The sequence below is a fragment of the Falco rusticolus genome, chromosome 1 (assembly GCF_015220075.1).
Source record: "Falco rusticolus isolate bFalRus1 chromosome 1, bFalRus1.pri, whole genome shotgun sequence".
NCBI classification, from domain to species: domain Eukaryota; kingdom Metazoa; phylum Chordata; class Aves; order Falconiformes; family Falconidae; genus Falco; species Falco rusticolus.
The window spans coordinates 61435550-61453046 of record NC_051187.1 but is presented as its reverse complement, the minus strand read 5'-3'; the positions used below and the strand labels follow the sequence as shown (position 1 = coordinate 61453046).

At 44.8% G+C, this 17497-nt stretch overlaps 1 protein-coding gene across 10 annotated transcripts in view; it reads right to left on the bottom strand.

Annotated features, from left to right (window-relative positions):
* The window catches only part of EPHA5 (EPH receptor A5), a 211508-nt gene that overhangs the window by 76383 nt on the left and 117628 nt on the right, over positions 1–17497 (bottom strand). For 6 of the 10 annotated variants that reach the window (XM_037381647.1, XM_037381678.1, XM_037381655.1 and 3 more), the window contains exons 4-5: positions 15571–15726; positions 9469–9804 (exon numbers count right to left, since the gene is read on the bottom strand). The exons of 2 other annotated variants lie outside the window; for them this stretch is intronic. In XM_037381647.1, coding sequence (XP_037237544.1) covers positions 9469–9804; positions 15571–15726 — 492 coding nt within the window. The remainder of the gene's footprint in view (positions 1–9468; positions 9805–15570; positions 15727–17497) is intronic. 2 more of the 10 variants (XM_037381696.1, XM_037381705.1) reach the window with 1 other exon arrangement.

Genomic DNA, 17497 nt, shown 5'->3' with positions numbered 1-17497 from the left:
TGAGGCAGACTGCAGAAAGCTGGGAAGAAGCTATGAGGGAATTGCACGCAGGTCCAATAAACCCTTGCAAATCGAAGGAGGGAGGGCAAGCCCAGTTTTCTGCTTTTACCTGACTCAACGTTGCTTTTTTTTCCCATCTGATTTACAGGCAAACAGCAGAGATGCACAAGTTTTGCACAGCAGGATGTAGGCGCGGGGGGGGGGGGTGGGGTGGGGGGGTAATTCCAATGTAGATTCCTGGGAAGGCAGCGTGTAGGTGCTGGTGCCCTCCTCTGGCATTTTCCACCTAATTCTGCAAATTTGCTTTTGAGGCATCTTCATCTCTCTCTGCCAACTGCCCTGCAGAGCTAAGGTTTCAGGAGCAAAAGGTCCTTTCTACCACTTCACTTGCCTGCTACCCCTGTCCAAAACCCACAGGGTGGACTTCACCAAATGCAGAAGAGAGTTTACAACTTTTCCCATCAATTTCTACCAAGCAGTGCTCTCTCCAAGGCTTGCCCAAGCCAAAGCGCTTATAGGATCTGGCCGGCGTGCTCGGGACCTCTCAGCAAAGAGCAATGCTGCATTGCAGCAGAAAATCCCTCACCCGGCACCGCCGTAGCCAATGGGTGTCCTACATCCATTTGTACAGGGCCTTTTGATCATACTCCGTATTCTGGGGATGCAGGAAAATAAATAAATAATAATGCTTTCCTTCTGGTGATTTCTATTGTACTGATCTAGCCAGAAATCCCATCAGTTACTCGCTTTGATCAGGCCTGCTCCTCCAGGACCATGAGATGCAGAAAGCATTCTACCATGCCAGCAAATGAGCACATCTGAAGTGCATTTTAATTAAAGCCTTCCAACTCTTGAGCTTTTTGTAGTATTTGCATGTAGCTGAACTTTGGCCCAGCTGCTGTGGAAGAAATAAGGTTTATTGCTGGGCTGTCTGTCAGCTTGGCACTGCTCTTGGCTCTCCAGGTAGAGCTCTCCAGTGTCAGTGTCTCCCCCCTCCCCTGCCCATACACTTGCCAGCCCTCTTACTGCTATTACATTAACCCTTTGCAAGAAATACAAGTGCCAGAAGTAGCATTTCAGAGGTCCTTTGAGGATCAAGCAAGGGATTTGCTGTTGAATAGCACTGTAATAGAAACCACAGCAGAAGATGTGGAAAAACCTTCCTAGTCTCGCTAAAACATGCCTCTCCAATAACAAGCAACTGAGGGGAGAAAAGCATTTCAGCCTAATACTGCTAAATACTAATTGGGAGCCTGTAATTCATGCACATAGTGAACTGGAACTCAACTTGGATACAGCAAAATCCTTCCCGAGATGCAGAAGCCAGCCTGTTCTGTGGGCGCAGACACCAGGTGCACCAGCAACCGAGGGGAAAAAATCTGGCCACATGAACAAATAAATATATAAATTACAAACTGATTATTAAGAAGAGGTCAGGCTCAAGGCAAAAGAAGGCAGTCAAGAGGAAAATAGGGACAGCAAACTGTCAGGTGGCCTCGCAGCACAGAGAGCCACCCTCTCTGAATGTGGGCCTGGCTTGCAATGCAATTTGGTACAAGGGCAGCGACAGTGAAATGCATCTGAACAGCGTGAGCTTTACAAAGCTGTCACAGATATCCACGTAAAGCAAGGGTGGATAACCTCCGTCTTTTGCCTAGCATGTGTCCTGCATGTGTGCACACACATAAATGTGTACATGCTGCCACGTATGTACTTGTACCTTTGTGCTCACTCAAATTGGTATTATCAGCACCACAGTCGCATGGGAAAGGAGGAATGCCCTGTGAAGGCACTATACCCTGAGTGGTGTTTCTATAGCACGGCTCACTCAATGCACAATTACTGAAACATAAATGCTTCAAACTACTCTGGCTCCTCCACTGCTATATTTAACTTTTGAGGGAGATTATTATAACGAACTTGCTTGGTACAGTAAAGAAGCCGCAGCCAGAGAGCAAGTGGGATGTTTATTAAATGCCTGCGAGTCCCTTGCTATTTCTCTAACAGCAGTGGAAGTATTTTTACATACCTTTTTGGCTGATTTTGAGTCCTGGTGTCTTAAGAGCACTTTCTGAAGTATCATCTATGCAGAGTGTTAAAAATGTAAAACTACTTTTTGTACTAAAATCTGAGAAATAACGTATCAGAAAAAGGAATTATCAGCTTGCAGACTGACGCTAAAGAGCTGAATAGGATTTTATTAGCAGGAATATTCAGAAGCTGCATTCATGGGAAAAAAAATCTATACATTGATGTCATCTGAGTAGTCAAACCATTTTAGATGCTTTACTTCTGCTCTCTGCCAAGTACTGTGCTCAGCACAATACAAAGAGAACTCCTTGGCCCTGAAGACTGTATTTTAAGGTGATTAGGATTAGATTAATATAAGATTACTTGGCAATCCTTTAAAAATATGCCATCAAAATGGGAAATGAAATTTTAAACCAGCACTATCACTCTTGCAACGTAACATCAGTGGTGCTCTGCAAAACCACAAGTTTCTTACAGCTCTGACCTTGTGAAACTCTTACCATGTCCGATCACAGCACAGCCTAGTCTATGTTTTTTGAAAAATATCAATATTTTCTCCTTATACACCTCTCAAAATCTAGACTCAGGCTGCCCAATCTCTGTTCCTTTACCCTAATCCTGAGGCTACGTTGCCAGCGGTGACCCCAGTGGCTCTGGGATGTTACAGAGCAATCAGTGTCAACCCTGTTGGCTGCAGCACCTCAGGTGGGGTACTCTGGGCAGCTCTTGTACCCAGCTGAACGGCACCATCGATGCAGTCCATGGATAAAATCTCCCCAGGTGTAACCTGGCATTTGCTTATCGTCACTCATGCGACCGCCTCACAAGAAGCATGGTTTGAAGGAGACTAATCACTTTACCATAAAGATATTTGTCTCGCTGCCGCTGGGAGATGGTAAAGCCTGCACCCTTCTGTAAAAGACGCAGTAGATGTCATCGACTGAATCTGACTGTGAGAACTTCAGCATCTTTCTCTTTCCCTTGTTTTATGAGGAGGATGGATGGTGATGACGATTCCTTACTATTTTTATTTTAATCTATAAATCAGATGTTTTAATTCCACGTCAAAATCAAAAGGTCTGTCTGTAGATGCAGGAAAATGCTTTTTATTTCATCTTTTAATGTCGTCCTGTATCAACAACAGGGTTGTCTCACATTCTTCAAGAATAAAAATGACCTCTAACTAAAAGTCATATTGTAATTTGGGGGATTTTTTTTCATATTTCAAAGAATTCTTTCAATATTCAAGCTTCTATTTCTAATACTCCATGTATAACAAAAAGGCTTGTAACAACTATGAAAAAGCAGCAATTACCGACTGGGGAGTTATAAATAAAACTGTAAAACATTCAGCTGATCCATAATTCATTTGGTAGCAGACACCCAGCCATCTGGGCCAGGGTGAACTCATGACTCTGGAAAAGGACAGCGGATGAAGATTTTGCATTCAGAATAAATGCAGCTATCACAAAAAAATTCAAACAACAAATCTTTTGTGCGACACTGGCTTTCAGGTTTTACCTTGCTTTGCCAGAGTGTGTGTTTTTTAACAACCTACAGTTACATTCTCTGATTACATGTGACCACGACTCAAAAATAAAGCAAAGTACTTGACGCTGATTACCAACATATGCATGGGACTTCACAAATGAAATTATTCTCTCTTTCTGCCTGAACCCTCACTGGCAGCTCAGTACTCATTGTCACATCTTCTCAGATATCAAGCATTGTCCACAGTGAGCAGAAGGATTCTGCTGCAAGGTGCAGCCATGCTGCCACACACCACAGTGTGGCGTGTACCCAGGTTTAAATGAAGACCATGGCTTTTAAGGCAGTACTAGTTTGCCTCTGCTTATTAAAATACTCCTGTATTCATCTATCCTGTTATGAAAGGTTACGCTTTACTTTTAAGAAGTGTTCCAAGGATGCTGCAATACCTGTGTTAACGCACTGGAAACTACAGTGGCATCTCTAAATTACAGTGCTTTCCAAATAGACGGGCAATTGCAAGCCTTAAATCCTCTATTCATGCCATTAATACCTCCTCTCTGACCAACCTGAATCCAAAGCACAGCTTGAACTATCAGACATACTGAATTCATATAGGATTGCCTGCAGCTGCTAAAATTTTCTCAGACTTCATAAAATGATTAGACAAATTCATGGGAGAAAAATCCATTAAGGGCTATAAAGCACAAAGAGGTTGTCCCTGGAGGTTGGAGAGCACTTTAAGGAAGCATCAGTATGTATCTGCCTTGTGCTCATACGCCTTCTATGGTATCCACTGCTGGGGAGATGATGCAGCTCAGTGGATCAAATACTGTTATAATGGATGTTTACAGGCAAACCCTCCTCATCACCTTGGTTGTGGAAAGAGTTTTCAAAAAATAAGCACCTCCTTAGGCTTTTGTAGGCCCTAGAGGTCAGCAGTTCTGGTGGAAAAGCAGAGCTGCAAAACCAGTCTTGCTTCTCACATGAGATGGGTGCAACATGCTGCATTTACTGGAGCATCCTCTTGGAAATTTTTTGTTATTCTAAAAGAAAATAATAAGCTGCCCACCTCCCCAAGTCAAACCAAACAAGCCTGTGAGACTTGAAAGTTGCCAGAAGCAGATCTCTAACCTTACAGGACCTGAACTTGTCTATTGCCAAAGGCAAGCTCTGAAAACATGCTTCCCAGCACAACCATCTCTTTGCCTCATATTCTGATGGTTTTTTTTCCAAGACTGTGCAGGGCTGCAGTCTATCAGTTTCAAGAGCATGCAGCTGCTGACATAAGATTGCAACAAGCTCCACATTACAGGTTTCCCTTTCTGAATTGCCCTTGGCTGCTTTTCAAGGACTGGTACCATCCCCAGTGCTAAGGAAAACACCTTCTCCCTTGGTCCATCCTCACTGCAGCATCCCAGCCTGCACAACCAGAGTAAGGATCACAGCTCTCAGTACACCCTTCTGTTCCAAGAGCTTTCCAGCTGCTCCAAGCATCTAGTGTTTTCTTTGGTCAAGCAACAATCTAGCCATGCCTCCCAGCCAGCAGTACCAGTTGCCAGGTCCTGTCCTCCAACACCTTTGCTTCAATAGTGTTGCTGCACCACAGGATGCAACTTGTATCTCTGGTTTGGCCTCAGGCATGCAGATTCCTTGAGGCATTAGACACATTAACTCCTCCTCTGTCAACAAGCACATCCGGATCTTTCTTCCTCTTTCCCCCAAAAAGGCTTGAAAACATCATACAGGTCACAGAAAGGGAATGAATGCTGGCTTCTGACTTTTCAAACACTAAACAGGCAGCTGGCTTATCTGGAAACACAGACAGATAAAGCCTAAGTATAAAGGAGACTGTGGCATTTGGGATGCCAGCAGGAGAACCGGCCTGCTCTCACACCCCCCACCTCCAGGCCAGCTCCATGCCTGAAGCCATGCTCAGCAAGGGGGATGCTGGAAATGAAAAGCAAAGAAAATCACTCTGCTGTTTAGGGTGTCTTAAAGTGAATAGTCCTGGCAGGTTTTAAGCCTAGAAAAGTTTTAAACGTTGCATGTTCCCAGTGTGCTTCTATGATGATACAGTGGGTGTGTAGGCAATCACGGATTGCAACTGCTTGCTCCCTATGGATCCATTAAGAGACACACATCTCTGACCAAGACGTCATGGTAGGTGCTTTCTGTATACAGGGTAGGTAAGACAAAAGACCTCAAGGGAGATGCACATCTCTGTCTAGAGTGACAGCTTTACTTAATTCTCCGGCTTGGTGAAATCACCGAGAAAAAAAAATTGTCACACGGTTGTCACTTGAAACGCAAACTTCAATATTAACGGCACACACAGACTGCCCTCTGGAAACTATCTAAATAGGTGGCTGTTTCAAAAATGGGAAAAACTTGAGCAAAACCATGAACAAGAACAGGATGGCTAACTCAATCCTATCATTGCCACTTATGAATTATTCACTGGGTTCCAGCCCACACGCATGAGACACGCTTTTTAATGTGCTGTGAGAGTGCATTACAGATGGCTCCCTGCCATCTGTGCTGGGAGGTCCCTTGGGCACATATTCTGCAGCAATCCCACAGGGGAGAACCATGCTTTGGCCAACCTATGTGCCTCCAAAGGGAATCAGGCCCTCTGCCTGCCTGCAGCAGCTCGAGGGTAGTCACAATGGAGGCCAGCACACTTTCCACTTCCCCTGGCTTGTGGCATCGCTCACCTTTTCTAGATGTATGTTTTCCAGCAGAAAACATCTGCAAAATCCCACAGAAACAGCACAGGTTTGGGGACTGCAAGAAAGCAACAGTGGAACTAGTCCTGTATCCAGAGCCTAAGCCCACTGTGTCCTGCAGCGGGCCGGTCCCATCCCGACTACTCTCAGGTCCCCAGGGACTGGGGATGCAGAAGCATGCTGGGGTCACCAGCTAAGATTAATTGATCTGCCTCCTCTTGTGCCCAAAATGTTACTGTTCCCTTGCTGTATTTCCAAATCTGATTTCAAAAGTTCAGAGGAAAATTACATCAGTTTGAACATGCCAGACTGATTGCCAGTTACAATTCTTTTTCTCATTATTTTAAATTGGGGAGAGAGGAAGGGAGACGAATTATTTTGGAGAAAACCACATTTTTTTGAGGAAGCAATCCCTTCGAAAGCCCAAACCTGAGGTAGTTTCTGCTGCCAAAAAGCTCCCATGCACAGAAGAGGTGGTGTGCCCAGCACCCTGCTGCCTGCACATTCTCTGCAGTCCTGAAATTAGCATGGTCTTTTTGGGACTGACAAAAGCCAAACCAACAAAAGAGACACTGGCATTTCTCTGCAGTGCTGGGTTAGTGAATACCTGCCAGTGGGACTCCAGCAGCCAGACCTATCCCACAGCATGCCACTTTTCCATTTTCCACAGCCAGCAGTTCTTGTAGCAGGATTTCTCCTACTGCTGTAGTTGGCCTTGTGTCACTACTTTTAGTGACTCAATCTCATTATGCCAGCCTTCATAAAAATATAATCACACCATCAGAAAAACTGTGTGAGGGAAAGGATGAGGCCGCAGAGCTGCCTCTTGTGGTGGTAATTTCAGGGGGAAGATGAGTGGGCTGAGACTCCCTGAAGCCCCATGTGCCCTGCCTGCTCTTATTTGGGAAAGGATAGCTGCAGGTGAGGCTTTTTCAGAGAGAAATATCCAGCATGTTTGGGCATGGCCAGGCTTGGACCACTCCACCTGCACACCTCCATTACTTTCCTCAAAGGACACTTTTTGGAGACAGCTTAAGAAAACAGATAACCACTTTCCATGCTTGGCAGCTAGTCTGATTTCCAAAGTCCCCCTCTGTGGCTGCTTTATTTCTGGCATGGAAAAAATGATGATCACCCCTGAGAGTACCAAAACAACACATTGCTAGGAAGCACACTTGCTATTAGAGCTCCAGCAGACAGGCCTGCTTCTCCTCCTGAACCAGTGGTGGGACCAGCCAGAGAGCCAACATACCGTCACCACTCCTTGCTTTGGACAAAGGTTTGATTCAACCTCCTGTTGAATCAAACACAAGAGCATACAGATGTGATTTCAACACCACACTGAATTAAACACTCATGGCTTGACCTGTTATCTCCCTTGATTGCAGCTCCACCAGGGTAAACAGCGAGACTGAACCAGAAGGTACACATTCCCGCTTGTCCTTAGCATGAGCCACGTTTGTCACAGGTCTACCATTTCCTGAAACAGACCTTTCAGTACAAGGCTGGAGGTGGTAACTGTGCAAGGGGCTTACTCCTGGCCTGATGCACAGGAAGGCAGCTACATGAATAAATCCTGCTGCAAATATGGGGCGTTTGGGACATAACTTGCAAACCAGGACCATTTCCTCAAGTCTGCATGGATCAGCAATGTATCACCTCCTCCCATGCAGCTACATTTACTGAGGTTTATGTGGATTTAACTCTGCACATCAGGGAAAATTTGATGCTAGCCATTAAATACTAATGCAAACCCACTAAAAGGAAAATATGCTTTTTCCAACAACAGAGTTACTGCCAGCAGCCTTCACAACAGGAAAACAGTAAACAGCGTTAGGACCCTGACACCTACTGATCTGCATTAAACAGGTGCCTTCTACAGGTGTCATACTGCCACCCACTGATGTTCCTCCAGAAGATTTCCTGCCACATCCATCAGCAGCAGCCCTGGCATGCCTTTATTTCCTCTCCTTGAGATATATCAGAATGATTTGTCCAACGTTTCAACAATCTAGTCTAATTACCAGGACATGTATCTGATGAAGTGCGATGCAATTGCACTCTCTTGCTGCTGGCTGCCAAGCCCACACATGTGCACCTGGGTAGCGGGAATGACACGCAGCCCTGCTCCAGCCAGCATTTTTCCGCTTTGCAGTGAGGATCTGCCAACCTCCATCTAGCTGTTATTGCTGCACACCACACTGGGGTTTCTGGCTGAGCCCTGTCTGTAAGGAGAAGGCAAAGGGTGGACCCGGTGATCCGATAGCACAGACCTCATGATCCCAAATGCCACTGGTTCACTTTCCTGGAAGGGCTCCACAGTAGACAAGTGGCACTGGGGAGCCCTGAATTAAATGGCAGCAAGCAAGCCAGGTAGATAAAGGGAGAGACCCTAAAACACACAGCACGAGGGACAAGAGAAGGATAGGAAGGTCTCCAGGGCTAACAGAAGCCATGTGATGTGCCTGATGTGTTGATGTGCACAGAAGGATATGTAATCATGTTTTTGCCTCCCATCACACCTCCAAATGGCAGGGGACAGCAGCAACTCCAAGGTGAGAGCTCTTTTCAGCCACTGGGAAAGGGAAGGGCAGACAGATCTGAGCCCTGGACAAAAGAACAAACCAGTCTACATGATCTTTGCCTGTACAGCGCAAAACCAAGAAGGACATAGTATGCAATGACACCTCAGCCCTACCTTGCTGGAGAACCAGTAGCAATGTCTCACCAGCCTGAGCACCCAGTCACTTTAGCACCACAGTGCAGAAAAGGAATTAAATTTCCTAAAGCCACTCAGAACAATTTTCCACTCAGAACAATTTTCTTAGGCTAACTGTGAAGTTAGGGCACTTTAACCACTGGCATTTGGAATCTAAATGAACTCCTAGAAATTTCCCTTTCCCGACAGGAGAGGCAACTGTTTTCCTTCTGGTTCAGTGGGTGGATACACCAAAATGCAAAGAAGTGGAGGGACCTCCAAGCAGCTTAGTGTAAAAGGAAAAAGCCACAAATTCTAAGCATGTCCTGCTGGGAGGAAACATGCTGAAGACTGCAGTAATTATAACCTATGAGACACAACCACCCCCACATACATATTTGAAAAGGCCACAGTCCAGGCCTCCACGCTGGGGTTCCACCCATTTCAAAGGGAGGTCTGCACCAGGTCTGACTGGCTTGGGCTCCCACCCCAGACATTTCCCCAGGTTGAAGATCCACTTACCTGCCTGGTTTGTGGTTACATTTACAGACACAAACTGCCGGACTCCGGGGTTCTGGTCGGACACTCCATTCACTGCCTCAATTTCAAAGGTATAGTTCGTATGAGCAAGCAGATCCACCATCATGACAGAGGTGTTTTTCAAGCCGGTTTGCTGGGGGAGGTACCTGACATGACTGCCACACGCCTCACACAGACCTGAGTGTGAGCTGCACTTCTTGCATGCAATATAATAAGACACATCTTTCCTTCCACCAGTATCAGCAGGAGGAATCCATTCCAGAAAGACACTAGTCTCGTTAACATTTGAGATGGCACTCCGAGGAGCAGAGGGGGGTCCTGGTTTGTAAAGTGAGAAAAACACATGGTAAAAACAGTATTATCAGTCATCCTACTCTCTACTACCCTCTAGGCTGAAAAGAGGTGCCCCATTGCTCACGTGCCAGAAAGTACATGGGAACCGGTTGCAGCAGCACCTGAAGAACTGGGAAAATGGACATTTGTTTTGAGCTCTCCCACCTCACCTCAAAGGGTCTGTACTGGGATGCAGCCACCTGCACAGGAGGACAAGACACGGGGCTGGCTCAAAGCCAACATGAGAAGCGCTCCACCCTCGGCCATGGCCTCTGCTGCTCTCCTTGCTCTTCCTGCAAAGGGAGCTGCAAATCCTTGCTCTGCCCAAGTCACTGTCATCTTCACCAGGGTCAAGATTCCCCCTCCTCACCCCGCTGCCCCTATATTACTAGCCCTAGGCCCTAAAAAACGACACGTGCTGGGATACTCACATTACTTAGGTACTCAACTCAGACACCAAATCTTTCCTCCGCGTGCACCCGTCTTCCCCCATCAGCTACTTGGCAACTGTGAAACCTAAGCTTGGGCATCCAAATCACATTTAAGCAAGACACTCAAATGTAGCCCAAAGCAGATGGTGATCTACATGGGCCACTGGAAACATGGCTGTATCCAGATACTCAGTGGCAGCCTTCTCGGTCCCTGCCAAGCTGTATCACAGTTGGTTAGCCACACTGTGCTTGCTTATTTCGCCAGGACTCCCCACTCAGGATAGCAATGTGGTGCTGGCAAGGCTATCCAAGGAGGAACAGCTGCTGCAGAGGTACCAGAGCTCCTGTAAAAGGCGAGCTGTTTTCCTTTGTCCTGCTGGGAAAGGAGATACCTTCAGGACTGCTTACTTGCAGAAGGTGCTGGAAGCTTTTTATGTTTAACAGGCTTGTGTTGGAGATGAAGGGTAAGCTGCAGATACACCCTGAAGACAATGCAAAAGGACAAGCAAGAATCTCATACATGAGATCCACAAGTTTTATATTCAGGGAAAGCTAATGAATGAGGAAGAAAGGGAAAAAATTAACAAAGCAAGCCAGGATGGATTTTAGCCACAACACCACCAGAAGCTATACAGCAAAGGCTGGGATTTTTCCAAGGGAGGTAGAGGAGGGAAGGTAACACACTCCCCTGTAGTTTGAATGAAGCTGTCAAAACCCATGAGCAGTTCCTTGAAAAGAGCCCAACAAGTAGCTCCACCAGCTAGGAACCTGTATGAATTTAACAGGCTGTTTTAAGCTGTCGTCTTCTCATTTTGTTGTGATAATTAAACTTGTTATTTTAAATTCGTTATTTAAAACGGGCAGCGTTGCAAAAATGAAATTACCTTATAAACCAGAAGCATTTTCCTCTATTTCCCTTTCCTACTCCCCTTTAAGTCTATAAAACTGGTAACACCGATAAAACGTTATCATGATTTCAACTCAAGCTGTTCCGATTCAATGAGAAACCTGCTGCCAGAGGAAATAAATAATCCCCTTTTTTTTTTTCCTTCAGGGGAAAAGCATTGAAGACAAAAGCTAAGTTAGTTTAAGAAACGGCAGATCAACTTTGTTTTGTTCTGTGAACATTTCAAACCACTGCGTATGAGGAGAACCACCCTGCACCACAGGGACACAGTGCTATTTAGCTAACGACACCAAGGTACAGCCTAAGTCAGGACTATTTTCTGCACTGTCATACTGATATAAAGAAACTACAAAATTAATAACTGGCGTTGTGTGGAGTTATATATTGAACTCAGGGGTTTTTTTAACATGTTTTTTTTACCGGTTAAATTGCCCTATGTTTTCTTCTACTGGATGAATGCCCTTCTACTGCTACCAGTACTCTAGGACAAAATAAAGAACTCTGGGACAAGAAACATTTACTAGGCAATTTACTTTGGCAACGTCACCAGAGGTTTTTACTTGCTTAGTACAGAAGAGTCAGCTGCTCTTCTTGAAGGAGTAAAAACATCAACTTCAGTGCAAGTGCTTTGATGCTAGTGGGACTTCATAACCTATAAAATTAACATTCTCACAGGGGCTTAGAGAAAGGTCTTCAGTAGTCTACAGACCTACTTGAGGAATCCTGAAACCTCACTTGGGTAAAACTTTGATAAATCACAGCTGGGAGAAAAAAACGGTTTTACCTTTGGCGGGGGGTGTGTGTGTGGTGTGTGGGGGAGTTGAGTTGGGGCTAGGTCTGCTAAGAAAGTCTGTTTTAATTGCCAACCTCCTTTTGTCAAGGACAAAGGTTTCAGTCTACTGACTTTTTTTTTTCCCATATACATATATATTTCTTTTATAATTTGCTACTTTATACCCTAACTAGGTAGAATTCACCCCTTCTGCACCACAATTTACTGACCAGAGGCAAATACTTTCTGAAGACAAAGATACTTTTCTTGAGGGACAGCAAAGCTCTTGTTTGCTGATGCACATATTTTAAAGGTATAACCTGAGAGACAAATTATCCTTGAGATACAATTTATATACATATATATATATGTACGCACTCAAAGTCAACTATAAGCTTTTCTCCAGTAGAATATTACAATAAATATTATAAAATCTTCAGTTTGTCCCACGTGTCATACTATTAAAAATATTTCCCCAGGATGCTCTGAACAGCAGTAGGGTTACTTGTGAGAGATGGGAGGGTGAAAAAAAGGGTGTAACTATGTTTTCATTTTAAAGAGATGTTGTGCAAGGAACTGAAGCTAGGATTACTTAGTTAAGAAGAAATAAAGCACAATTACTTCCTGGAAGATACATAATAATATTACGAGCATTCTCAAACGCCCATCAAGACGGAACATTTTTTGGCTGAGGGCAACAATTATTTCAGACTGCATCACAGCACTATTAATTTCAAAATTACCAATCATTACTTATAAAACAAGCTTAAGGAACTGGAAAAATCAAAATGTATTTATCTAACACACACACACTCTTAACTGAGCAGTTGACGGTGGTGTAGCAGTTAGTTTTCTTCAGTGATGCTGGTGGTGGTGGTGAGACTCATGCAGCTTGGGACTGAAAAGCATTCGCTTTAAATTAGGAAAATGTGATTTTACAGCTATCCCAACTGGCAAGGGGACTTGGCAGGTGTAGACCTAAAACCAGACATTGATGTATTCTCTAAAATTAAAGAGATTCAAGTTGAGGGAATCCTATGAATATTATTAACTTCTGCTGTAATAAATAATAAAAACATATCAAAAACTTGCAATATTTTTCTACCCTCATGACTCAAGTCTGTCTTGCTTGTGTTTCAGTTCACAATGTGATGTTCCCTTCCAGATCTAGTTGGACTGGTTTAAAACACTAGTGTTGCTACCTACTCTTTACTGCCCCTTCCAAAATGTACTACCCCTGCAGCTGAGCTAGGGCAGCACAGGGGCCCTCCTCATCACCTTCAGCACAAATACATATGGATTAGATCCCAAGAAAGGATGCACAGGGAAAGCAAGGGTGACTGAAGCACACAAAGAAGGCTCAGACAATCCATCCCGCTTTTGGGGTAGTAACAGTGAATGCCAGCAGAGCTGCTGCAACATCCTCAACTGCTGCCCTGGGGTTCGCAGTGGGTGTCAGAAACTGAGCAGTGCCTTGGTCAGCATTAAACCTCTCACCTGCCCCAGAAGCACTCGGTACTCTGCCAAGCCATATCCTCATACAGCTTCAGGCACCGTGCCTGCACTTTAAACTAGCTTATAGTAAGCTTTCAAAACAAAACAAAAAAAACCCCACCACCAAAACCCAGAATCAAACCCATCCAAACATTAAAACCCCCAAACAAACTTTAAAAAAACCCGAACAAGTAAGCGTAAAACCCCCAACATAAAAAGGAAATCCCATGGTATTTGCAGAATCAGAAATCATAGTCTTTATGTACAGGATATTCAAATTGCACCAGAAATCTGGTGGAGACAGGCATTGGAATTTAATTTCTTTTTAACATGAGGAGGTCACCAAGCCTGCTTGTGTGCCTCTGGAAATTCTGCCCTGTGCTCAGGTCACAGACATGCATAAACCTCTTCCTCAGGGATGGCAGCTCCTTCCCTGTGCTAATTCACCAGCAGGACGGACTGGAAGCGTATCCATCCATCCTGAGAAGTGACAGAGAGCAACACTGTGGACACTGGCAGCCTGGCATAACTCTGCACCAGTCCCTGGCTTTGATTCTGCTTGCACAGGAAGGCCAATTTTGTGTGTGTTTCCAGAGCTCAGAGTACTCCTCTCCATTCCCATTTTGAAATACCATGCTGCACCTTATCGTCCCTCATTTACCTATGTTTTTTAAATCAGGCCAAGGGGCACAATGGACATCAAGAAGCCCTGGTATCAAATTTTTTCATGCTGTAACCCACCCTAGCTACCACTCCAAAAGACTATGGCATAACTGTTTATTAAAGTGAGAAGTGCTTGCATGACTTGCCCCCCCACATCACTTTGATCCGACAACACCAGCTACTGATACGCTGCCTAAGGCGGTCTTCTCCTTCCCTGCAGCACACCTTCCAACAGCCATGTGATTCATGCTCCTTTGGCTAGAGAAAAGCAAATGCAGAGTTTAAGGACCCAGATTCTGCTCCGAGTGCCTCCTGCGGGCAATCAAAGACCTGCCAAGGGCAATTTCCTTTGTGAGAACATGTCTCCAACTTTTTCTTTCACTTTTTGAAGTGCAAACTTGGGAAGCTAGAAAGGACATCTGTATTCACTGGGATGGAGGCACAAAAAGCCGCTACCATGCCCAAAGCCACACCTGCATTATGCAAGGAAACAGTATGGAAGTCACCTCCACACCATTGCCCAGTGGCTCTGAGCATGCATGGATTCATAAACCTACTTTTTCCTCCATGACTTAAGTTCCTTGGAAGTTCTACCTGCTCCTGCTCAGTAGTTCAGCTCCTCTTCGGTCTTTTTTAACCACTTTTGCACTGCACGAATCACATTCAGAGCATGAAAACCCAGCTCAGCAAAAACCTGGGGTCTGTGCTAAACTCGGTGGGACTAGCTGGGGGCATGCAAATTGTGACCCTAAGTATCTGAAACATAAGCTGAACAAGAAACTTTCAAGGTACAGCTCACAGGATAGCTCAAAGATGGTAGGAATAGGGCGAAATGAGTAATTCTGATTCCACCGACTAAACCTTGGACTCCCAGTACCCCAATTTGCTTGTTATACTACCTCCCCCTACACCAAGGGGATAAGCTCTACGTTTTTACTGCAGGTTTGGAGAAGCAGTTTCCATTGCAGAGTTTTGAGGCTACCTTGAAGAATGACTGTCTCCAGGCAGATAGGAAAGGTAGGGCTCTCTCCCTGCTTGTCTACTGAAAACAAGCTAAGAGATGGTACTAAGCAGTACCACGCGGACTCTGTCCGTGTCTGCCGCTGACAAGTGCAACCCACAGTCTCCTCTGTGTGCAGCCCCCACACTGGTACCCACGCATGCACCGATGCGGATGTTTAAACGCCATGCTGCTGGCTGAGTCCACCCATAAGCAGGCGGCAAGAGATGGAGCATCGGTTACATTTGTTACAAAAATGCTTCGCAGGTTTAATGCCAGCTTTTGAAGCAAAAGGCTTCAAAAAGTCCGTTCTCGTGTAACCATGGGTACAGTGGACAAAGCCAGTGACATTACGAGTGTGTCAAGACTAGTTCAGACTCCAGACCAGAGCCTGTAAAAGCACATTATTTAGGATCATAATGCCTAGTCACAGTACAGGAACAGCTTGAAAGGATTAAATGCAACCCTATAAGCACATGCTTACTTGTACAGGCCATTGAAGGTGGGTCTGATTCCTTCCTAAAATAGTGTTCTTCACACAGGCAAGATGTGGATGCTTCATCAAGCGTGTAGCTGTGAGGGGGACATTTGCTGCAGGATGGACTGTGGGGTGAAGCTTTGAAGAACCCAGGTCTGCATACTGTGAAAAGAAGAACCACAAGCTAAGCTCTTCCATCATAAAATTAGTCTCTTCACATTTTCTTTTTAAAAAACCCCAACATATCTTCAGCTAGAAAACAGATAAACACTCATGAGCTATTTGGTTTGCATATTTTAAAACAGTCTATGCCACTAACAGACAGTGCATACTTAATATCTGCATAAAAAGAGAATGAGAAGATGTTGATTATTTTTCCCCCCTAGCATCTACCTTTGCTGGGTATTTATTTCCTTTTGAATGCACTGAATGTGTTAGAGGTAACGTCTTTTGGGCTCTGCTTTAGAAAACATCGTTGTGTTTGGGGTTTTTTTTTTCATTTGTTCTTAGAAACACAGGTAAAATACATCTGATGGTTTCCATTTTAAGATGTTCTACACCCAGAAATCAATGTCTCAGCAAACAAATAGCAACACAGTGGTGGAGGGGATCTCAAGATTGACAGCTTTAAGACATTGTGATAAGGCTGCTTCCCTAGGGTCTTTTCCCCTGCAAACCTGTGATGAATTTTCAAGTGCTCCATATAAGGCAGACTACTCTGGGTTATGTCCTGAACCAGGCATGCTTGCCATACAAGATACCCTTCCAGCTCCAATATATATACATGACAAGGCACAGAGACTTGATACATGAGCTATTTTTGTTCATGCAAATATAATATATGGCTAAGGGTAGTGTGGGGACTCTTTTTTTTTTGTAAGCAATTTGAGGTGAATACAGTAATATCTTGTTTCCAGCCTCCTGAAACAAGTGCTCTTTCACTTAAGCAAAGCACTCTGCATTTCACCTGCATGTGCACACTCGCTCAGAAGCACTGACAACCACAGATTTGCAGGTATCCACCCCAGCTTTAGGGAAAAAACAGCTGGCCCTGTAATCATAGCATTACACGTGGAATTACAAACCCAAAGTTAGCAAAAGGAGGAAAAGCTGATTTTCTGTTTGTCTCAAAAAGCACTGATACAGAGACATGTTGAAGCATCTCCAAAGTGCTGCTTTTTTTTCCCTTCAGATATGCTCTAAAATAATTCTGTCCAGTATGATACCAACGATACACAGGTCTGCTATCAGACTTACAGATATTACCTGGAAATCCCAGAGCCCTTCCATCTGCATTCCAACTTTCCAGTTGTAATTAGTTTGCAAAGAAAGCAAGCTCACAGCAGAAGCATTAATATTAACCCATCAGGAATGTTCCAGACAATCATAGCATGAAGGTCATGTGCTAAAACTCAGCCAGTGATGACACAATTCATCTTCACTGTAGATAAAGTATGTTTTGACTAGTGATCCCTTTTCCTCTGATGGACCAACTAGGACAACTGCCTCTGAAGTTGGCTCTGCTTCCTGCAGTACCAGAGAAACTCTCTTGACATGTTTCCTTTTACGTCACCAGCTTCCTCACCAAAGGTGAGACACTTGCACATCAGCTCCTGACTCCTAGAGCCAACCAGTAAGTCTTTGATGACAAAGACCACTCATGCATCTAAACAGGTGTGATCCAAGAGCATCCAATATACCTCCCGCAGGCCCCACCTCCAGTCTTGCCTGGATCACGCAGCTCCTACAGCAAGCGCCATGCAACCATGAAGCAGTTCCCAAGCCCACCACAGGCTGCCAGCTCTCCATCATGCATCTGCTTTCTCTAGGGGATGGTCATCTCCAGCATCCCTGCTGACCTGTCTGAACCGGGCACCCTCCCACACCTGCCCCCAGTTCCCTCTTCTTCCCACAAGACAGGCAGAGAACAACT